The 23390-nt window shown below is 48.9% G+C and overlaps 1 protein-coding gene across 2 annotated transcripts in view; it reads left to right on the forward strand.

Annotated features, from left to right (window-relative positions):
• The window catches only part of LOC126293723 (protein Lilipod), a 342658-nt gene that overhangs the window by 184808 nt on the left and 134460 nt on the right, over positions 1-23390 (forward strand). For both annotated transcript variants that reach the window (XM_049987038.1, XM_049987039.1), the window contains exon 2: positions 2750-2874. In XM_049987038.1, the coding sequence (XP_049842995.1) occupies positions 2750-2874 (125 nt within the window). The remainder of the gene's footprint in view (positions 1-2749; positions 2875-23390) is intronic.

Genomic DNA, 23390 nt, shown 5'->3' on the forward strand with positions numbered 1-23390 from the left:
TGTGGCCCGGTGACTCGGCGCATTGTCATCCATAAAAATTCCATCGCTGTCTCAAAGTAGGCGAACATAACGACGGCCAGTCGCTGCTCGGTTCACTTGGACCAGGCAGCCAGTGCATTCGATGTACACGTTCGTGGGGTCTGCGTCACACTCGAACCCCACCATCAGCCCTCAGCATCTGAAATCGGGACTCAGCTGACGGCTCACGGTTCCCTAGTCGTCCAGATACGATCGTGCAGCCAGGAGAGACGCTACGGGCGATGCGATGGTGTTAGCCCGTCAACGCAACATACCGCTGCAATGTGCTGTCGGGTACTTTGGTGGTACGCCCCACATTGACTTCTGCGGTTATTTCACGCGCTGTTGCTGATCTGCCAGCACTGACAACGACCGAGAGCAGCAGCAAATGCGTAGAGTCAAGTGAAAGTCGTCCGCCACTGCATTGTCTGTGCAGGAAGGTAACGCCTGAAATTTTGTATTCTCACCACACACTTAACACTGGCTCTTCGAATGTTTCCAAAACGGAGTGTCCCATGCCTGTAGCTGCAAACTACGATTTCAGGTTCAAAGTCTGTTAATTCCCATCGTGCGGGCATAATCAGGTCGGACACCTTTTCACACGAATGGCTTTGACTACCTATGTCATGGCTATGGTATAAATTGTTTACTAGAAAGTGTGCTCTCTCTGTCCGCCGGAACGTTTATTAGTGTATTGCGTAAAAATTTCAAGTAAATTGCGGAAGTAATTTTTTGAAGCGACGCTTTGTATTTATAAGGGGCGTTCGAAAAGAAACGAGCCGGAGGCATAATTACAAAAAGCAGTAGAAGTATTGACCCTAGCTGTTGAGACAAATGTTCAAATGGCTCTGAGCACTATGCGACTTAACTTCTGAGGTCATCAGTCACCTAGAATTACTTAAACCTAACTAACCTAAGGACATCACACACATCCATGCCCGAGGCAGGATTCGAACCTGCGACCGTAACAGTCGCGCGGCTCCAGACTGAAGCGCCTAGACTGTTCAGACACTTGCCCCACTGTTAATGGCTGTCTCACAAAATTGCCGGGGCTGCGATGTTAACCAGTTCCGCACGTACAGCTGCGCGTCGCCGTCCGAGGTGAATCGTCGTGCTGACGTCCTCCTTTGACCGAGGTGGCCCCATTCTGATTCACTTCCGGCAGCACGGGACAAGAGTGAATGCCCAGCGTTACTCCCAAACCTCGACCACCCTTCGCCCAGCGATTAAATCAAGACGAGGGCAGTCTCACCCGTGGGGTAATTCTGCTCCACGGCAATGCAAGGCCTCGTACGGCCCACACAGTCGCAGCACTCCTGCAGAAATTCAAATGGCAGGCTGTCGGCCACCCTCCACACAGTCCGGATCTCCCTGTGATTATGTCGTCTTTGGTGCTCTTAGAAAGTCTCTGAGGGACAAACCATTCACTTCGGACGGAAGTGCTTAACACCGCAGCCCCGTGAATTTTATGAGACAGCCATTCACCGCCCTGTGCCACAATGGGGCAACTGTCTCATCAGCCAAGGTCAATACTTCTAACATACACCTACTGGTTCCTGTAACTGTGCCTCCGCATCGTTTGTTTTTGAACGTTCACATCATATCTTGGGAACCATGGATGAAGGGTATGGGACGGATGACCTGTCGCTTGACTTCCGGAAAGCGTTCCGCTCGGTGCCCCACTGCAGACTACTAACTAAGGTAAGAGCATATGGGATTGGTTCCCAAGTGTGTGAGTGGCTCGAAGACTTATTAAGTAATGGAACCCAGTACGTTGTCCTCGATGGTGAGTGTTCATCGGACGTGAGGGTATCATCTGGAGTGCCCCAGGGAAGTGTGGTAGGTCCGCTGCTGTTTTCTATCTACGTAAATGACCTTTTGGATAGGATGGATAGCAATGTGCGGCTGTTTACTGATGTTGCAGTTCTGTATGGGAAGGTGTCGTCCTTGAGTGACTGTAGGAGGATACAAGATGAATTGGACAGGATTTGTGGTTGGTGTAAAAAATGGCAGCTAATTGTAAATATAGATAAATGTAAATTAATGCTGATGCAGGGGAAAAAGAATCCCGTAATGTTTGAATACTCCATTAGTAGCGTAGCGCTTGACACAGTCACGTTGATTAAACATTTTGGCGTAACACTTTAGACCGATATGAAGTGGGACAAGCATGTAATGGCAGCTGTGGGGAAGGCGGATGGTCATCTTCGGTGCATTGGTAGAATTTTGGGAAGATGTGGTTCATCTGTAAAGGAGACCGCTTACAGAACACTAATACGACCTATTCTTGAGTACTGCTCGAGCGTTTGGGATCCCTATCAGGTCGGATTGAGGGAGGACATGGAAGCAATTTGTTATGGTGGGTTTGATCACGCGAGTGTTACGGAAATGCTTCAGGAACTCTGGTGGGAGTCTGAATCGCTACTGACGAAATTTAGAGAACCAGCATTTGAGGCTGTAAAATTTTACTGGCGCCAACTTATATTTCGCGGAAGACCACAAAGTTAAGAGAAATTAGGGCTCGTACAGAGGCATATGGGCGTCATTTTTCCCTCGTTCTGTTTGGGAGTGGAACAGGGATAGCAGATGCTATTTCTGGTACGAGGTACCCTCCGCCACGCACCGTATGGTGGATTGCGGAGTATGTATGTAGATGTAGATGTAGATATATGTAGTAGTGTATATTTGGTTCGAATTACGAGTGGAGCCCGTTATGTCTGTGTGCCGGCAGATCTTCCTGCTGCTGTTCATCCTGCTGTACGTGTCGGCGTTCGCGGTCATCGCGCGCTTCCGGCGCCGCAGCTCGGAGGACTACTACGCCATCGACGAGGAGGAGGCGACCGTCTTCAAGATCAGGTGAGGCCGGCTTTCTGCTGAAGGGCCGCCGTCGTGTTTGGAGACTCTTGTGAAGCCGAGCAAAGGAGCGTCGACAGGAAAAATAATAATGGCATCTTCGTGCATGTTGGTGACTGCTGCTCGCACAAACAGGGTAGCTTTAAACTTTGAAAAAACATCCACTGCAGGCATCCAGGATGTGTACGACTTTTACCTGTTACCTACACTGACACTGTCAAGATAACGGTCCCAGGGTCCGAGACTTCCCAGTGTGTTTTATTTTCAATTTTGAAGCCGGATAACAAATGGCAAAAGAAATATTTTTCCGCCTTATATGCGTACAATGTAACAGTTTTCAGATTCGTATCTTGAATTGTTCTGTGAAACCTTGCTTCTTGCCAAATTTTGTGATTCTAAGTCAACGGGAAGCACCGTATACATTGTGATAAACCAGTGTTTGACTGCACAATTTTAGAAGCTTCAATATTTTACATCCACAGGGGACCAGAGGTCTCAGTATGTGACGTAAATTCCCGTTTGATGTGTTGACTTGTTCTTCAGAAAAAAGGTTTTACCAGGAGGGGGGGGGGGGGGGAGGGGGGGGCGCTCGCACACACACACACACACACACACACACACACACACACACACACACACACACACACACACACACTACTGATCCGGAGTGCAGTAAGTTATTCTTCACATTTTCATTCACTTTTACCTTATAGCATAATACTCTCGGTAACGCCACACTGAGGCAAACATTAACGAAAGTAATTGAATTACGTGCGGGATACACATACAGGCAATCTCTTTCAGCAGCTAGGCCAATTAATCGCAATCTCATACTACATTTATTCACTTAACAAATTTGTTACCTGAGTTTGCGAGTAACAGAGACATTGACGAGTGCAACACTAGAAGGGAAAATGGTCTGCATTACCCTTCGATGTATCGAACTCCGGCACAGACTGAAGTGGTAATTGCAGACACGAACCTATTTGACAATCTAACCGTGAAAGTAAAATGCCTGACACATGCCAGATGTCTTCTCGAATGTAGATCAAAGATATTTTTCTCCTTAACGAATCCTGCAATACCACACAGAAATTTGCGAGTAAAAATACAAGGTCCACTCACATGAAGGTCAACGTGGAATGACGCGCGTAAAGCTGAAATACTAAACACCTTTTTCCAAAGCTGTTTCACAGATCAAGACCGCAGTGCAGTTCCTTCTCTAAATCCTTGCACAAACGAAAAAATGGCTGACATCGAAATAAGTGTCCAAGGAATAGAAAAAACTGGAATCACTCAACAGAGGAAAGTCCACTGGACCTGACGGAATACCAATTCGATTCTACAGAGTACGCAAAAGAACTTGAGCCGCCCCCCCCCCCTCCCCCCCTTCCGTGTACAGCCGTGTACCGCAAGTATCTAGAGGAACGGAAGTTTCCAAATGATTGGAAAAGAGCACAGGTAGTCCCAGTCGTCAAGAAGGGTCGTCGAGTCTGACGTCGATCTGTTGTAGAATTTTAGAACATGTTTTTTGCTCGAGTATCATGTCGTTTTTGGAAACCCAGAATCCACTCTGTAGGAATCAACATGGATTCCGGAAACAGCGATCGTGTGAGACCCAACTCGCTTTATTTTTTCATGAGACCCAGAAAATATTAGATACAGGCTCCCAGGTAGATGCTATTTTCCTTGACTCCCGGAAGGCGTTCAATACAGTTCCGCACTGTTGCCTGATAAACAAAGTAAGAGCCTACGGAATATCAGACCAGCTGTGTGGCTGGATTGAAGAGTTTTTCGCAAACAGAACACAGCATGTTGTTCTCAATGGAGAGACGTCTACAGACGATAAAGTAACCTCTGGCTTGCCACAGTGGAGTGTTATGGGACCATTGCTTTTCACAATGTATATAAATGACCTAGTAGATAGTGTCGGAAGTTGCATGCGGCTTTTCGCGGTTGAGAATTTGCAGCATTAGAAAATTGTAGCGAAATGCAGGAAGACCTGCAGCGGGTAGGCACTTAGTGCAGGGATTGGCAACTGACCCTTAACATAGACAAATGTTGTGTATTGCGAATTCACAGAAAGAAGGATCCTTTATTGTATGATTATATGATAGCGGAACAAACACTGGTAGCAGTTACTTCTGTAAAATATCTGGGAGTATGCGTGCGGAACGATATGAAGTGGAACGATGATATAAAATTAATTGTTGGTAAGGCGGGTACCAGGTTGAGATTCATTGGGAGAGTCCTTAGAAAATGTAGTCCATCAACAAAGGAGGTGGCTTACAAAACACTAGTTCGACCTATACTTGAGTATTGCTCATCAGTGTGGGATCCGTACCAGATCGGGTTGACGGAGGAGATAGAGAAGATCCAAAGAGGAACGGCGCGTTTCGTCACAGGGTTATTTGGTAACTGTGATAGCGTTACGGAGATGTTTAGCAAACTCGACTGGCAGACTCTGCAAGAGAGGCGCTCTGCATCGCGGTGTAGCTTGCTGTCCAAGTTTCGAGAGGGTGCGTTTCTGGATGAGGTATCAAATATATTGCTTCCCGCTAATTATACCTCCCGAGGAGATCACGAATGTAAAATCAGAGATTCGAGCGCGCACGGAAGCTTTACGGTAGTCGTTCTTCCCGCGAACCGTACGCGACTGGAACAGAAAAGGGAGGTAATGAGAGTGGCACGTAAAGTGTCCTCCGCCACACACCATTGGGTGGCTTGCGGAGTATAAATGTAGATGCAGATGTAGAGTGGCCACTGACAGACGGAAGGTGGTAGCACTAGCAGTGGAGGGTATTCGATGCATGGCAAACAGCGCAGTCGTTGGTGTGGTAAGGGAACGGTGCGATTTGTCTGACGTCCGAAAGGGCGACAGCATTGGCTTTCCGACCGAGGGTGCAACCATTTCCGAAACGTCTAGCTCTCTACGCTGTTCGCGTGCCGCCGTGCTTAAGGTACACCGTGCGTGGCAAAATGGAGAAGTCCGAGATGGGCGCCGAGAGAGCTGTGGTGCACCGCGGGGCCGGGCGGCTGCTGCGGAGGTGCGTGTGGGTGCAGATTCCGGCCTGCGGGCGAACAGCTGAGCCGATGGGCTGCCAAGCGACCGTTTCTGCGGTGCGGCCTCCACAGCGGGCGCCGCTGCTCGTCGGCGACGAAGGCTGCAATCTGCACGCCAGTACCGCTACCTGGCGGCAGCTGTGACCTTTTTAGGTGAAGCACGTTTTCGTGGTCCGTCGAACAGGTGGGAGTTGGCGTGTTCAGCGGCAAACGTCTGAAAGCAAACACACTGGACACGTTAAGGTGTGGATAATATTTTCGTGGCACTCCCTGGGTGATCCCGTCATTTTGAAACGCTCAGTGGATCAGTACAAGTATGCATCTGCCCTCGGGGACCCTGTACTGTTTGGCCACGATAAGCTATCGGCGCAGTGGCTGCCGTACCCCACATTAAGGCTGCCACGGGGAGGGGAGGGGAGCTGAGCTGAGCGTGAAGGCAGCGCAGGCTGCCCGGACCGTTACTGACGTTTTGCGCTTCACACGAAATGGGTCGCCGGGCTAGCGGAATTATTTCCCTCTTAAAATGTCACCTGAAATGGACCTAAATCACCTCACGTATTGATCTATTCGTGCACGAGAGTTTTACCCGCAACTAATGTATCATTTATTTATGGAAAATAATCCACCCGGCGGATTAACGACGACGGCCGGTGTGTCGGCCAGCCTGAATGCGGTTCTTAGGCGGTTTTCCACATCCTCCTACGTCAATACGCGGCTGGTCCCCACGTCCCGCCTGAGTTACACGACTCACAAACATTTGAAACACATTCGCGCTGTTTCACGATTTACACTAGACGCAGACAGCTGGGGTACAGGGTGGCGGCAGGAAGAGCATCCGGCCACCCCTTACAATTAACGTGCAAAATCCGGTTAAACGTGGCGGGACAAGGCGCACGCGATAGAAGAAATGAAAAAAGACAGTAGACGAATGTAAAACTTACCACACGCTGAATAGTCAGTCAAAAACTCATTTTTGGAATCTGTCTGCACATGGCATTTATCAAGCAGATTCCAGCACTTTTGTTTGCAAAGTATAATTAACTATACCCAAAGAATTGTCAAACTTCTGCTCAATAAAGATCATTGTCATCTGAGTTTGTCCAAGAACGTGGTGTTGACGACAGCTTCGTCGATGGCCATTTCCATTATTCCATCTCGTATCCAGTACTCCTGCTCCAGCTGCTGCAATTTCCCGCACTAACCTTGCCAGTCCTGAGCAGTAACTCAATTTACAACATTCTACACTGTTTCCTTCTACATTGTTCTCTCTGAAATTGTGCTTTATTTTGGCCCGTGCCAGTTCCGTGCTATTTAGATCGCAGTCGTGGGCCGGTAAACGGATTACTGTGTGGCCTCTCATCTGAGCGATTTTGTCCACGACTTGCACCTTCTCATCTGGTCTGCTTTCCTTCATTTTGGTTCATCCTTCCTCATTGAATGTTCGCAGGTCGTTTTTCTGTCTCGCAGCCAGTCCAACATAGTAATCCTGAGATCGTATTTATTACGCGCTCTGTCGAACTCTGCGCTGTGGTGTGGCGCATCATCCATCACAGTTACAGAATTTGGTGGAATATTAGGAACCCCCAAATCTGCAAACTACTTTCCGAAATTAGTAGACTTCATTTGTCCGTGATGATGAGCCACAGTTGATTTCGCCCAGGACTAGAGGTGTGATAGTTCGTCGAATCCGTTCTTGGATCCTACGCTAACAATTATCAATCTGTTTGAGTTGCTACCCTACGTACTAACAGCTGTGACACCTTCTGCTTGCCAGATTTTCCAGAACGTCATGTTATTTATCCAAGGTAACTTGCACCTTGTGTGGTGTTCTTCATCCGTAGCAGGAGACTAGAACGCCAAGACACTAGTGTCGGAACGCTCCGCACAACACAGTTCGTTTGCTACGCAGTCCGCGCCAAACAAAACCCATTGATTTCAAAACTTTTCCGAGGGAAGTACGTCACCATGTCCACCCAATCTTCTCTCGAAAAACTGCGAAAAGCTTCAGTAAGCTATGCACAACCTCCTTGGCGTTGTAGAACTCCTCCAGCGTGTTTCGGATGACTTTATTGAAATCACCTGTTTCGTGTACGCCGCTCCTCCTCCTAAGTGAAAAAAGTTTATCTGTCACATAGTTGGACAGCACTATATGAAAAAGTATGTAAGTTAGTTACAAACTACGGGGTGCACAGAATTCATTCGACATGTAAACGCCACTACAGCTATTCGCATTTGTGTTACATGTTTGATATGCGTGCCATCATTGGCGAAGATGTGGCGCGGACGAATAGCGAAATTCTGCATGACCCGCTGAAGTGTCGTAACATCGATGCTGTCAATGACCTGCTGAATGGCTCTTTCGAGCTCAGCTGTGGTTTTGGGGTTGTTGCTCTACACCTTGTCTCTGACATAGCCCCACAAAAAAAGAGTCTCGTGTGTTCCGATCCGGAGAATATGGCGTCCAGTCGAGGCCCGTGCCAGTGGCCTCTGGGTACTCCAGAGCCAGAATGGGGCCACAAAGTGCTCCTCCATCACATCAAACACTCTCCTGCCTCTATGGGGTCGATCTCCATCTTGGGTGAACCACACTTGTCGGAATCAGGGCCACTTTGGATGACGGGGATGAAATCATCTTCCAAAACCTTCAAGTACCGTTCGGCAGTCACCGTGCCATCGAATATCGCACCGATTATTTCCCGACTGGACGTTGCACACCACACAGCCATCGTTGAGGATGAAGAGACTTCTCGATCGCGAAATGCAGATTCTCATTCATCCAAAAGCGCCAATTTTGCTTATTGGTGAACACATCCAAATGAAAATGGGCTTCGTCGCAAAACAACAAGCACATGCTAATTCTCATGATGCGCCCCCCGCCCCCTCCTCCAGGGGGCCCACAGTCCTTTCGTGGGTATGTGTGTGCCGCGCACGGGGCTCCGAGCTACTGCAGTCTCCTTTCCTTTCCAGGCTGCATTACCCATCCCTATTCCTCTCTTTCCCTATTCTTGATTCTTGCTCCTTTGCCCCTGTCCCCCCCCCCCCCCCCTCTTTTCCCTCTTAGGGGACTTCTTTATGCCGACCTGGCTATCCTCACGACTTTGTTTTGGTCTGTGCTATTGTTTAGTTCGCTGTTTCCATCTCCTTTTCGGCGTTTTTGATCCCCTTGGGGTCTGACCACTGCCAACGTTTCCCGTCCAGTGTGAGCCATTTAGGGATGAACTCCCAACCCAGTTTCCACGGTGCAGGCTCCTCTCCTCCTCCGCTCCCTTTTCCCCTTGCACCCTGGCCCCCTTCCCGCTAGGTCACCAGCACGGTAGCCAGTCCGTGTGGTGGGGCTGTAAGAAGCCACTGGCCACACAGGGATCACACTGCTAGTACCTGAGCTGTTACCGCCAACGAGCCGATGCTCACCACTTTGAATTATCAGAACTCCCGGCGATGGCTGCCCTGCCAGACGGCCCTTGCTGTGGCTGGGTTACGCTCACGGGACGACCCCCTGGTCGGAGAGGGTGGTACTAGGGCGGACGCCTTGCACATGAAGCGACAAAAGCTTCAACATCCAAGCCATTCTGCGGCCGCCTCTAAGAGTGATAGAAGAGATGACACTCCTCCTTCGTGTCCTTCGGCCTTCCCCTCCCTGGCCACCCCCTTCGAGGACGGTCAAGCTCGCCAGCTTGGGTTGAAACCTTTCCCTCAGTACCTGGTTTGTACCAGGACAGATGGCGAAAGTTTTGCCACGACCAAGCCTGTGTTTTTCGTGGAGCCGATTGAAGATAAGTTTGGTGAAGTGGAATGAGTAAAATGCGGTCTGGTTCTTTACTCATGAAGACATCTTCTGCTGCCTAATCTGGAACCCTGCGTGCTTGTGACCATCTCGGTGATATCCCAGTCTCTGTCGCACCCCACCAATCTTTGAACTCTGTACAGGGCATCGTTTTCCACCGGGATCTTCTTCTCCAAACTGACGAGGAGCTCCGTGAAAACCTGGGGCGGCGAGAAGTTCGATGTATCTGCCGTGTACAGCGAGGCCCTTAAAACCAATCCACCGATACAGGCGCCTTTATCCTGGCCTTCGAGGGGGATACCCTCCCAGAGAAGTTCAAGGTGATAGTGTATCAGTGCGATTACATTACACCACTGATGAGATGCTTTAAATTCTTATGGTTTGGGCTCGTGTCTTCCCACTGCACCAGCCGTCCCCTCTGTGGTGACTGTGGGCATCCCCTCCATGAGAGAAGTGCCTGTGCCCCCGCCAGTGTGCGTAAATTGTAATGTGCAGCAGCCTCCACACTCGCCTGCAATGACGGAGTCAAGAGTACAAGACCTTAGATCGACTTACCTGTACCGAGGCTTGTCGAAAGTATGACCCGCTCCATCCCATGTCTATAACTTCTACCTTGCTGCAGTTATGTCCAAGGCCATCTGCAGCTGCATATCGGCCGCGCGATCAGTGGCCGGTGGGCGCCAAGATTGCCCGGTGTATTTCCGTGCCCGCCCTCACTGAAGTCTGCCCTTCTCTTCCTTCCCAAGAGAAGAGGCAGAAACGCAGGAACAAGGGCAAGGCCCCTCCGGTACCCACTAAGGTGCCGCCTTCCTCTCCTCCAGCCAATGAACCAACATAGTCTGACCCCACCCATATGGACATTACCCCATCCTTATCAGTGACAGATGCCGACTCGGCGGCGTGACCGGCTCCGGTCTGTTCGCATCCGATTCGGACTCTGGCTTGCGAATCCTCCAGTGGAATGGTAATGGATATTTGCGTCACCTCCCGCAGTTGCAGCCCCTTCTTTTCTCCTACTCTGCTTCTTGCATTGCTCTCCAGGAGACCAATTTTGTTAATTCTTGCTCACCCACCCTTCGTGGGTTCCACTCTTTCTGTCAGAACCAAATTGGTCCCTTGCAGCCTTCTGGTGGTGGTTGCACCTTGGTCCGCAAGGACATCGTTAGTAAATGGGTTCCCTGCCATACCACTCTGGAAGCCATTGCTATCAGGGTCCATCTGGCCACTCCAATCACAATCTGTAATCTCTACTTCCCGGCTGACAGGCCGCCCTCATGCCTTGCGCTCACCACCCTTCAACAACTCCTTCCCCCCTTGCCACTTCTAGGGGACTTTAATGCCCACAACCCTCTTTGGGGTAGTCACACGACTACTGCCCTGGGCAGGACAGTTGAAGCTGTTTTGGCAGGGCTTGACTGTCTACTAGACACCAGCGCTCCCACACACTTCTAGTGGCACACAGCACTTTCTCTGCCATTGAGCTCTCCATCCCAGCCTTCTTCCCTCCATTCAGTGCGGTTTCCACAACGAATTATGTGACAGTGATCATTACCCGATTGTGTTGAACTTCCTTCAGTATATCGCGCTCCGTCACCCTCCCAGGTGGGCCTTCTCTAAAGCTAATTGGGGGGCCTTCTCCTCTACTACCATCCTCTCTGTCCTACCACTTAACAGTATTGATGAGTCCACACAGGCTTTGATTGCCGCCATCCCTTCTTCCTCGGGTTCCCCCCATTGGAAGATGGTCCCTTGGGGCTCTTAAACATTTCAAGCGGTGCCCTTCTACTGCTCTTTAAACGATTCCGCACCCGGGCCTGTTAACTAATCAGATTTCAGAAACGGATTTGCTGGGAACGATATGTGACTGCCATAGGAGCAAACACCGCCTCTTCACAAGTCTGGGCGAAACTCGGGCGAATTTTTGGCCATCGTCCTCCCACCGGCGTTGCAGGAATTTCTGTGCATGGTGTTGTCCTTACCCATCTGGACTTCGTCGCAGAGCAGCATTTCGCTCAACACTTTGCCCAAGCCTCTGCATCGACTCAGTATCCGCCCATGTTCCTCTTCGTGAAAGAGCGCTCGGAACAACTGCCTTTGCCTTTTGCTTCTCGGTACTCCGAGCCTTATAATGCCGGATCGGATACATAACCAAATGCTCCAACACTTATCAGTGGCTGGCCACCGTCGTATACTGACCCTTTTCAACCGTTTGTGGAGTGTGGGGCATTTCCTACCCAGTGGCAGGAAAGCATTGATGTTCTGGTGTTGAAGCAAGGGAAGCCCCCTCTTCAGTTGGATAGCTACCCTCCAGTTAGCCTTCCCAGCATCCTCTGCAAGCTCCTTGAATGCCTGGTTGAGTCGGCGGCTGTTTTGGATTCTTGAATCCCGCGACCTTTTGTCATCGACCCAAGGTGGGTTTCGCTGTGGCCGCTCTACGGGGGATAACTTGGTCCTCCTGGAGTCTGCTATCCGGTCGGCTTCCGCCCATCGGCAACACCTCCTTGCAGTCTTTTTTGACAAGTATAAAGCCTACGAGACCACCTGGCGCCACGACATCCTCACCACTCTTCACGAATGGGGCCTTTGTGGCACTCTGCCCATCTTCATCCGTAGCTTTCTTTCTCTTTCCAGTTCCAAGCTCGTTCGTCCTACAGCACTTCCCATTGGGAAGAAAATGGGTTTCCACAGGGTTTTGTGCCGAGTGTCCCTCTCTTTCTCGTAGCCATTAATGGACTGCTGGCGACTGCTGGGCTGACAGTGTCCCCCTCTTTGTAAGGTGACAATTTTTGTATCTACGTCGCTTCCTCCGCTGCAGAACGTCGTCTACAGGGGGCAATCTACCGGGCGCAATCTTGGGCTCTCTCCTATGGCTTTCAATTTTCGATGGCAAAGTCGCATGTCGTGCATTTCTGCTGTTTCCGTACAGTCCATCCCCATCTGGACGTGTTGCTTGATGACCAGTGCCTCGAGGTGGTGGACACCCTTCACTTCTTGGGTCTGGTCTGCGATGCCTGGTTGACATGGCTCCCTCATCTTCGCCAGCTGACGGGCACGTGCTGGTTACATCTCAATGTTCACAGATGTCTGTGCAATACCACCTAGGGTGCAGACTGCTTTATTTTACTGCGATTGTACAAAGCGCTGGTCCAGTCTCGTTTAGACTACGGGAGTGCTGTCTGTGGTTCTGCATCACATTCGACATTGCAGATACACCATTGTGGGGTACGACTTGCGAGCAGTGCCTTCCGGGCTAGCCCTGTGATTAGCTTTCTCGCAGAGGCGGGGATTCCACAACTGCGAGTTTTGCACCAACAGCAGCAAATATCTTACACGTTCCGCATTTGCTGCACCCCAACACACCCTAATTATGGTCTCCTTTGTCCAGACAGGGAGATCGACTTCCCGCGGCGACGGCCACGATATGGGCTTACCATGGCTGCCCGCATTCAGTAGCTCTTTTCTGAGCTCCAGCAGTTCTCTTTAGCACCTCTTTTCTCCGCTCACGCACGTACCTCTCCGCTGTGCGTCTCTCGGCCACAGCTCTGTCTCGATCTCTCCATCAGTTCAAAGGATTCTGTCCCTCTGGAGGCCCTTCGCCACCAATTCTGCTGTCTCCTCAGTTCATTCCAGGGTTCAGAAGTGATGGCTCCACGGTTGCTGGTCACACTGGTTATACTTACACCTATGCGAGACACAAAGAAGTCCATTCCTTGCCAGATGGCTGTAGTGTTTTTGCTGCAGAATTGGTAGTCACCTTACGTGCACTGGACCGTGTCCGCTTCTGGTTCAAATGGCTCTGAGCACTATGGGACTTAACATCTATGGTCATCAGTCCCCTAGAACTTACAACTACTCAAACCTAACTAACCTAAGGACAGCACACAACACCCAGCCATCACGAGGCAGAGAAAATCCCTGGCCCCGCCGGGAATCGAACCCGGGCGCGGGAAGCGAGAACGCTACCGCACGACCACGAGCTGCGGACCCGCTTCTGGTCAGGACTGTCCTTCACTACCTGTAGTGACTTCTTGAGCAGTTTGCAAGCTATCGGCCAGTGCTTCCCTCGTCACCTGTTGATCATAGCCATCCAGGGCTCCCTTTCTCTCTTTGATGAACGTGGATGCTCAGTGCTTTCCATTTGGACCCCAGGCCATGTTGGGATCTGTTGCAATGAATCTGCCAATCGAGTGGCAAAATTAGCTACTACCAGGCCATCTCTTGCTATTGTCATTCCGGAAATAACCTTCGCTCGGCATTACGTCGTCAGGTTTTGGGACTTTGGAATGCCGAATGGCACACTCTTTCTTCGCCGAACAAGCCCAGGGTGATAAAGGATTTTACAACTATGAGGCATTCCTCCTCACGGGCCTCTCGTAAGGCCTCTGTAGTCCTTTTACCGGCTCCCCATCGGCCATACTTGGCTGACTCACGGTTATTTCCTCCGTCGTGACCCCCCCCCCCCCTCTCTGTCGTTATGTATCAATTCTGTGGTTCACCTCTTACTGGACTGTCCCAACTTAGCCGCCCTGTGACGGACTTTAAGCTTTCCTGACTCGCTACCCCTGGTGTTAGCTGACAGTGCCTCAGCGGCTGATCTAGTTTTACGATTCCTTCGTGATGGGGTTTTTTATAGCTTTAATTAAGGGTGGGACCTTCAACCTTATCGGTGAGTGGAGGGCATGGCAGAGCGTCCTGCTCCCCCCCCCCCCCCCCCTCCCCCTTCGCTCCGATTGGACTGGCTTCGACTGGGCTCGGTGGTTCATCCCCGCCCTCTTTCCCACTCCTTTCCTTATGGGGACTGTTTTATCTTAAATGTCTGTTGTCTACCTGTGCTGCTTCCTTCATGCCCCTGTCATTAATCACTTTCTTTCCGTCCTCTCTTCTTCCGCCTTCCGCCTTCTTCCTTCCTTTTCTGTCCTAGTTTGTAATTTTTATGGCCATTGTAGTTCCGTCTTAGAGTGTGAGGTTTTATCGGTTTTAGTTATTCCAAGGTCGGAGGGACGTAGTTTGGTCCCTTCTCCAATGCAACCAACCAACCCATCATACACAGCGGCCAACCGTGCAGTTTGAACGTCCTAATCAAACCGTTTAGAAGTAGTGACAATTTTATTTCGTATAGTATAATAATTGTCGCCCTGTATGTCGAAAGAAAAAATTTAAAACTATAGGCGCACTGCAGTTCGGCACATACTAGAAGTGGAGCGATATGAGACTTCTACCCCGCCGTGTGATGCGTCTAAAGTACGGTGCCGCTACAGTAATCCTGTATATGCGCAACTGACGTGGCTGTAGGAATAATATCGTACATATTACTGAAAAATGGAACACACGTTACTAGCACTCATTACAAATTTCTGACGAATTTTTCAAATTATTGGAAATCTGAAATTACATAGATACAACGAGCAGTTACCTTTTCCTTCCAGGCGTACCTGGTGATACGCCTGGATGATATTTGGAAAACCACCTCAGCCCTGTAAAACTGAGGAAGTTGTTTCTTAGCGGCTCTTAATGGAGACTGCGCAAGCGGATGGAGTAGGCCTTTCTTCTCCTTCTCTGTGTCACAACACTCTAATATTTTCTCCATCATTTTTAGTTAACCACTGCGAATCACTAGTTTTCTTATGCACGTAGGAGCCGACGGTGAACCAGAATAACCTCGTGACAATCTAGGGACGGCGTCTCGACTCATTTTGTAAAGATGTGCGAACACAACAACAACAGCTACAACAATATTTGAAGACACAGCAGTAAACAATGCTGCAGTGGTATTGTAGGAACTTCTGCGAGTTGTTTGAGGTGGAGACTCTACTCCCCCTCGCCCCACACCCGTCTACGTGCTCTAATTTCGTCAACTTCCAAAAGTTGTCTCCGCAAGTTATTGGAAATGGTCGTCTTGCATGAAACATCCTGGCAGATTAAAACTGTGTACCAGACCGGGTTCGAGGTTTGAGTCCCCTGTGCGGTACACAATATTAGTCTGCAAATAAGTTTCAAATGGGAGCACGCTCTGGAGCATGGTGAAAATTCTTTCCAGTTCTTTGCGTCTTGCTGCAAGTACTTGACGATTTTTCAGTTCCTGGAAGTTTTTGCCAAATTTTCAGAAGCTGTGTGTGTTCAGTACCGGAGCGAAGATATTAGCGTCGAAAAGGAAAAGGGTACAAAGCGAGATGGAGCAAAACAGATGGGCTTTTAGAATCCCTATACACACATAAGGAAATTTAAAATGAGTTTACTAACGAATTTGGTTCACCAGAAGGGAAAGTAGAATGGCAATGCAGAAGTATTTAAATTTCTGTTGTGTTTTTAATGTTAACGTCGATATAAATGCATTACTTTTGTAATAAAAGCAATAAATACTGCCTGCAAAAATCGAGGAGTAATTAAGCGGTTATCTTTTGGTGTGATAGCTCGTCACATTTTTGTTCACTGTTATCGAATATACTGGTGCAGAGAGTGGCAACTGACCCTTAACATACACAAATGTAATGTATTGCAAATACATAGAAAGAAGGATCCTTTATTGTATGATTATATGATAGCGGAACAAACACTGGTAGCAGTTACTTCTGTAAAATATCTGGGAGTATGCATACAGAACGATTTGAAGTGGAATGACCATATAAAATTAATTGTTGGTAAGGCGGTTGCCAGGTTGAGATTTATTGGGAGACTCCTTAGAAAATGTAGTCCATCAACAAAGGAGGTGGCTTACAAAACACTCGTTCGACCTATACTTGAGTATTGCTCTTCAGTGTGGTATCCGTACCAGATCGGGTTGACGGAGGAGATAGACAGGATCCAAAGAAAAGCGGCACGTTTCGCCATAGGGTTATTTGGTAAATGTGATAGCGTTACGTAGATGTTTAGCAAACTCGACTGGCAGACTCTGCAAGAGAGGCGCTCTGCATCGCGGTGTAGCTCGCTGTCCAAGTTTCGAGAGGGTGCGTTTCTGGATGAGGTATCAAATATATTGCTTCCCGCTAATTATACCTCCCGAGGAGATCACGAATGTAAAATTAGACAGATTCGAGCGCGCTCGGAGGCTTTCCGGCAGTCGTTCTTCCCGCGAATCGTACGCGACTCGAACAGGAAAGAGAGGTAATGACAGTGGCACGTAAACTGCCCTCCGCCACACACCGTTGGGTGGCTTTCCGAGTTTAAATGTAGATGTAGATGTAAAAGGCTTGTAGCCATGTGAATATTTTTTTTAGTTTTGTGCGCGCCCGTGTGTGTGTGTGTGTGTGTGTGTGTGTGTGTTGTGTGTGTGTGTGTGTGTGTGTGTGTGTGTGTGTGTGTGTGTGTGTTTGACACGTTCCACACTGTAATGTTTACAGCGAATGTGATGTGTGGACTAAGCAACTGACACGAATGTCCTTACTGCTGTACACCGACAAGTTGTGACGGATGTGCTGCTTATTAGCGATCACAGTCAGTGTGCTTCGTTTTCTTCCAGTACAGGGTGGTTCACGAAGATATGCAAATATTTCAGTATGTTATTCTACAAGTAAAACTAAAAAACAAAGTTCATACAAATATAAGTCGGCAAATTTTTCGTTATGAAATTACGGCTAATAAATATTTTTTCCTGAAATTAAGCAATTTCGCTGATATGAAGCCATAGCAAAACTGTAAGAGGTTAAATTAAGGGACGGTTTCCATTTCTTTTGTTATTATTTTTGTTGTTGTTGTTGTTGTTGTTGTTGGTCTGGTGGATTTAATAAAACACGTCGCAGACGTATATATGTAGTAGTAGTTTTGCACAACACGCGGAGAAGCAAAGACTTTATTTCGTTAAATTTTTAATTTATTAACAGCTAGGCCCAATTTGTGCAGTTGTGTGCAATTTAAAAACAAAGTTCTCAACGTAAGCAGAGAATTTAATTTTGAAAAAATGGTTTAAAAGGTTTTCCTATTTCATAAGTAATCTACACACTACAACAGTTAATTATGTGCTTTCACTTAAATACACTGCTGTTATGTTCTTTCACTGAACAATACAGTAAACGATCTCGTTTCATGGTTAGGAAAAGACTGGAACAACTCACTAACGGTTGCCAACACCGACATAAATGTTTCTACATTCTTAATGGTAAGTAAACAATGCTTGTATGATAACTTTTGCTTCTCTGGGTGTTCTGGAAAACTACTGCAGACTGCGACATTATTTACTAGAGTCAGCAGACCAATAACAACAAAATGAATGGAAGTGGTGCTTTAGTTTAACCTCGTACAGTTTTGGAATGGCTTCGTATTAGTGAAGTTGCTAAATTTCAGGTAAAATCTTTTATTAGCCGTAATTTCATAACGAAACATTTGACGACTTATATTTGTATGAACTTTTTTCTTTAGTTTTACTTGTAGAATAACATACTGAAATATTTACATATCTTGGTGAACCACCCTGTGTATGTAGTTGCGTCTGTTGTCTTTGGGTAAATGTAAACGGTGGGATTTATTTAACTTGCAGTAACAACGCAGAGGCTAAAGCTGACAGTTACGTCAAACTCCTTTCGGAGACTCTAGCCAGTGTTTAGAGTGTAGCACACTTAAACTGGATGCGCACGAGTGAGTGATGTCCGCGCGTGGTCGCAGCGCGTCGACACCGGCGCAGCCGTTCTGAGCTGGACGTGGCCGGCAGACGGTGGGCAGCGCTGCAGCCGCTACACTCAACCAGCTGTCGTTATCTGCCGCTCAATCCCACACTCACGTTAAATGACTGACACCAAGAAGCTTGCTCCAACTTTTGAACGTCTACATGCGAGCTGCTACGTCAGCAGTCGGGAAAACACACACACACACACACACACACACACACACACACACACGTGTAAAAGTGATGCTTGCCTCAACCACTTCGCTCGTCATGCAACTTCAGAGCAACAGCCTCATGACTGTTTCGACAGACTTCAAACTGTGCAGTTTTCGCCTGCGTGTGCGGAGTCGGTCTTTTTACCACGTTTTTATTAGGTCGCTTTCTTGTCCGATTGCTACATCCCCTTTTTCGCGTTCCAGGAGTCGCTGTTCGTCGATAAGAACGAATGCTGGTAAGCATCACGGCGAGCTACAGCCTCCAGTTTCTACCTTTACGGTGTTTCCGCGAGACCAACGTAGTGGGAAGCAATTCTGGATGTATCATAGAGGATGATCCGATTTGTAAAAAAATCGTAACTATTATATTTGACATAAGTGCATCGACAACGTACTATAGAAAAGAGCAAACTCTAGAGTTTTAAAAGGTTCCCGCTAGGTAGCAGCAGTGTGCCCCCCACTTCAGTTTTAGTAAAAATGGTGTTGGGACAATAGAAAGCCTTATGTGTTGTACGTTTTCCGCAGTGCGGGTCAGTAATAACTGTTCAGCGTGACTTTCGTATTAGGTATGGTGTGGGTCGTCGTACAGCACAGAGCGTTAGGCGACGGTACGAACAATTCCGAGAAACGGATTGTTTGTGTAGAGGCAAATCGCCGGGCCGACCCCGCGTGTCTTGACGCAGATGTCGAACGAATCCCCCACAGTTTCACAAGCAGCCCGCAGAAATCTGCTCGCCGTGCAGCTCGAGAGCTCATCATGTCCTCGATGTACGTCGGCGTTGCGTCGGCGTTTACACACGAAACCATAGAACATTCAGCTTCTGCAAGCTCTTGGTCAAGGTGACCAACAACAACAACGTGTGGAGTTCTGTAGTTTCGTTCTTGGCAAGATGGAGGATGACAGTTTTCTTCCGTGCTTAGTGTTTAGTGACAAGGTAAAATTCCAGTTAAATGGAAAGGTAAACCGTCATAATGTGAGAATATGGTGTACGGAACAACCACGTGAGGTTGTGCAACATGACTGACTCATTAAAATTTTGTACAATTTCATGGGAAAAAGTGTACGGTCCATTTTTCTTTGGCGAGAACAGGAAGCACAAATCTCCATATGCTTGAGAACTTTCTTTTCCCAGGGTTGGAGACTGATTCGAACGACTTCCTTTATTAACAGCATGGGTCACCGCCATACTGACATCTGGAAGTGGGGGAATTTTTAAATCGTAGAATTACTGAAAGACAGATCAGTCGCACTGGAGTAAATGATTGAGCCCTATATTAGTGGCGCCCAAGCTCACCCGAGCTGACTGCGTGTGATTATTTCTTTGGGCGTTTATAAGGGACTCAGTTTATGTGGCTCCATTACCAACAATAATAATGAATGAACTGAGACATCGCATAACAGCGGCTGTGGAAGCTGTAACTCAAGACATGCCCGCTGCAGTGTGGGAACAATTTGATTACCGCATTGACACATGTCGTGCATCTCGAGAGTGGCATACTGAACGCCTATGAAAATGTATATAAAAACTTTTTACGTTTTCCATTCACCTTAAAAAAAACCGAAGTTCATTTTATATGTTTCAGAAATACAGACGTGCCAAACAGGATGATTCTTTTTGCTACACTCTGTACATGATGGTTAAGGCTGTCACGAAATATCCCCCCGTCCCAACGCGTTTGGTTTTGGCTCCACTTACGACCGGCATGGGAACATTACAGATGAACTGTGTTACTCGCTGGCAGTCGGAGTTCGCAGAACTGCGAGAGACAGTGCATCGCGTTTGCGCTTGCTGTGCGGGCCCCTGACTGCGGGCTGCCCGCACAACTCGCGCGTCGAATGGGCTGCGCGACGGCGGCAATGTGGCTCCGCGGCCCGTGTTTGTTCGGCAGGTTTAGTGCCGGAGCGGCTGTTCGGAGCGCTAAGCTGAATGGAGCGACTGAGGCGTCCCCAGTGCAGAACTTGTACGCTGGGTGCTTATTCACACTGCCTCAAGTGACGCGTCGCTCGGGTGTGCTGCTCATTCGTATCTATCGGGGAGGCTTATTTGAACTTGTCAAGGCGTGCACGTAAGTTGTGGGGGCGAGATGCTACACACCAGGTAAGCATACCTCGGCGTAAATGGCGTACCTGCATAGAGTTCCGCGTAGCAGACAGCAAAATTTACATCAATAGGCGAAGTACACACATGGCACGCTGCACTACGGGCAATCCTTGGTTGATTTGCGGGAGGATCATCGGTATAATTAATTAGGAAGGACGGGGAGCGAAGTCGGCCGTGCCCTTTCGAAGGAACCACCCCGGCATTTGCCTGAAGCGGTTTAGGGAAATGAGGGAAAACCTAAATCAGGGTGGCCGGACGCGGCTTTGAACTGTCGCCCTCCCGAATGCGACTCCAGTGCGTCGACCACTGCGCCACCTCGCTCGGAAGCGGCAGTGGAAAGAAACGGGTAACAACGCGGAGATGCGCCCTTGGAGATCGCGTGTTGACCGGTATTAGTTGATTAACATTGAAATGAAAGTAAGGAAATGTTGCTACTCCCGACACTCCAATCATTTGACGACTGCAAACCTACGGACGAATACATTGAGGTCTTAAAAATGTTTTGCACTTAACATTGCTCAAATGTTATAAGTCTGAAGAATATCGAAGAGGGCCAGTGTGTTTAAGGCGCCGTCGTAAACACGTACTGTGTAGGGTGTATCAAAGAGAATTATCCGATTTGGCACATCTGCATTTTTGCAAATAATTGACATATACAATAAGTATTAGTTTTTTGATGACCGGAAAACTCAGTTTTTTCATATTTTCTCATACGTGTTCAATATGCCAACATTAAGATGGACGGCATGTGTCAATGCGGTATTCAAATTGTCCCCACACTGCAGCGAGCGTGTCTTGAGTTGCAGCTTCCACAGCTGCTGTTATACGATGTCTCACTTCATTCAGTGTTGTTGGTAATGGAGCCACGTAAACTGAGTCTTATATAACCCCCCCCCCCCCCCCCAAAAATAATCACATACAGTCAGCTCTGGTGACCTGGGAGGCCAGTAATGTAAGGCTGAATCATTTGCTTCAGTGCGACCAATCTATCTTTCGGTAATCCTTTGATTTAAAAATTGCCCCACTTCTAGATGGCAGTGTGGCGGTGCCCCATGCTATTGATAAAGGAAGTCGTTCGAATCAGTCTCTAACCCTGGGAAAAGAAAGTTCTCAAGCATATCGAGATATCTGCTTCCTGTTCTGGCCAAAGAAAAATCGACCGTAGACCTTTTCCCGTGAAATGATACAATATTTTAGTGAGTCACTCTCGTACAATCAAATGTGGTTGTTCTGTACCCAATATTCTCACATTATGACGGTTTACCTTTCCATTTAAGTGGAATTTTGCCTCCTCGCTAAACACTAAGCGTGGAAGAAAATTGTCATCCTCCACCTTGCCAAGAACGAAATTACAGAACTGCACACGTTGTTGTTGTTTATCTCCTGCACGAAGGGCTTAGAGTAGCTGAATTTTGTAGGGTTTCACGTGTAAACGTCGACGCAACACACACCAGACGGACATCGGGGGAACGAAAAGCTGTCGAGCTGCAGGGTTTACGGATTTCTGCGGACTGCGTGTGAAACTGTGGCGGATGCGTTCGACGTCTGTGTCAGACACCCGGGGACGGGCCGGCGATTTGCCTCTACAGAAGCAACCTGTTTCTCGGAATTGTTCATGTCATCGTGTAATGCTCTGTGCTGGATGGGGATACACATCATATGTAACACGAAAGTCACGCTGAACAGTTATTACTGACCATCACTGCTCAAAACGTAGAACACAAAACGGTTTCTGTTGCCCGGCACCATTTGTACTAGAACTGAAGTGGGCGCACACTGCTGCTACCTAGCGGGAAAAGTGTAAATCTCGGGAGTTTCCTCTTTCCAACAGCACGGCACGTTGTTCACGCAAATATCGCGAATAACGTTATAGTTAAGATTTTTTAAAAAGCTGGTTATTCGTTTTGATACAAACCTGTATTCTCTCCCTCCCCCTCTTGCTCTCCTCCCTCCCCCTCTTGCTCTCCTCCCTCCCCCTCTTGCTCTCCTCCCTCCCCCTCTTGCTCTCCTCCCTCCCCCTCTTGCTCTCCTCCCTCCCCCTCTTGCTCTCCTCCCTCCCCCTCTTTCTCTCCTCCCTCCCCCTCTTGCTCTCCTCCCTCCCCCTCTTGCTCTCCTCCCTCCCCCTCTTGCTCTCCTCTCTCCCCCTCTTGCTCTCCTCTCTCCCCCTCTTGCTCTCCTCTCTCCCCCTCTTGCTCTCCTCTCTCCCCCTCTTGCTCTCCTCTCTCCCCCTCTTGCTCTCCTCCCTCCCCTCTTGCTCTCCTCCCTCCCCCTCTTGCTCTCCTCCCTCCCCCTCTTGCTCGCCCCTCTCCCCCTCTTGCTCGCCCCTCTCCCCCTCTTGCTCGCCCCTCTCCCCCTCTTGCTCGCCCCTCTCCCCCTCTTGCTCGCCCCTCTCCCCCTCTTGCTCGCCCCTCTCCCCCTCTTGCTCGCCCCTCTCCCCCTCTTGCTCGCCCCTCTCCCCCTCTTGCTCGCCCCTCTCCCCCTCTTGCTCGCCCCTCTCCGCCTCTTGCTCGCCCCTCTCCGCCTCCCGATCCTTTCTCTCGCCTCCCGACCCCTCCCGCGACCCCTCTCTACCCTCCCGATCGCCCTCTCCCCCCTCTGTCTCGTTCCATCCCTCTGTCACACACACACACACACACACACACACACAGTGTGTCGACCCTGTTGATGGTGGTCTGTCCGTCGGGTGTCGGCGTTGAGCTGGGCGGCCTCGGCCCCCCTGCTTCTACGCAACGGGGGTGGGCTGTGTCCGGCACCGAGCT

Source organism: Schistocerca gregaria, chromosome 10, assembly GCF_023897955.1.
Source record: "Schistocerca gregaria isolate iqSchGreg1 chromosome 10, iqSchGreg1.2, whole genome shotgun sequence".
NCBI classification, from domain to species: Eukaryota; Metazoa; Arthropoda; class Insecta; order Orthoptera; family Acrididae; genus Schistocerca; species Schistocerca gregaria.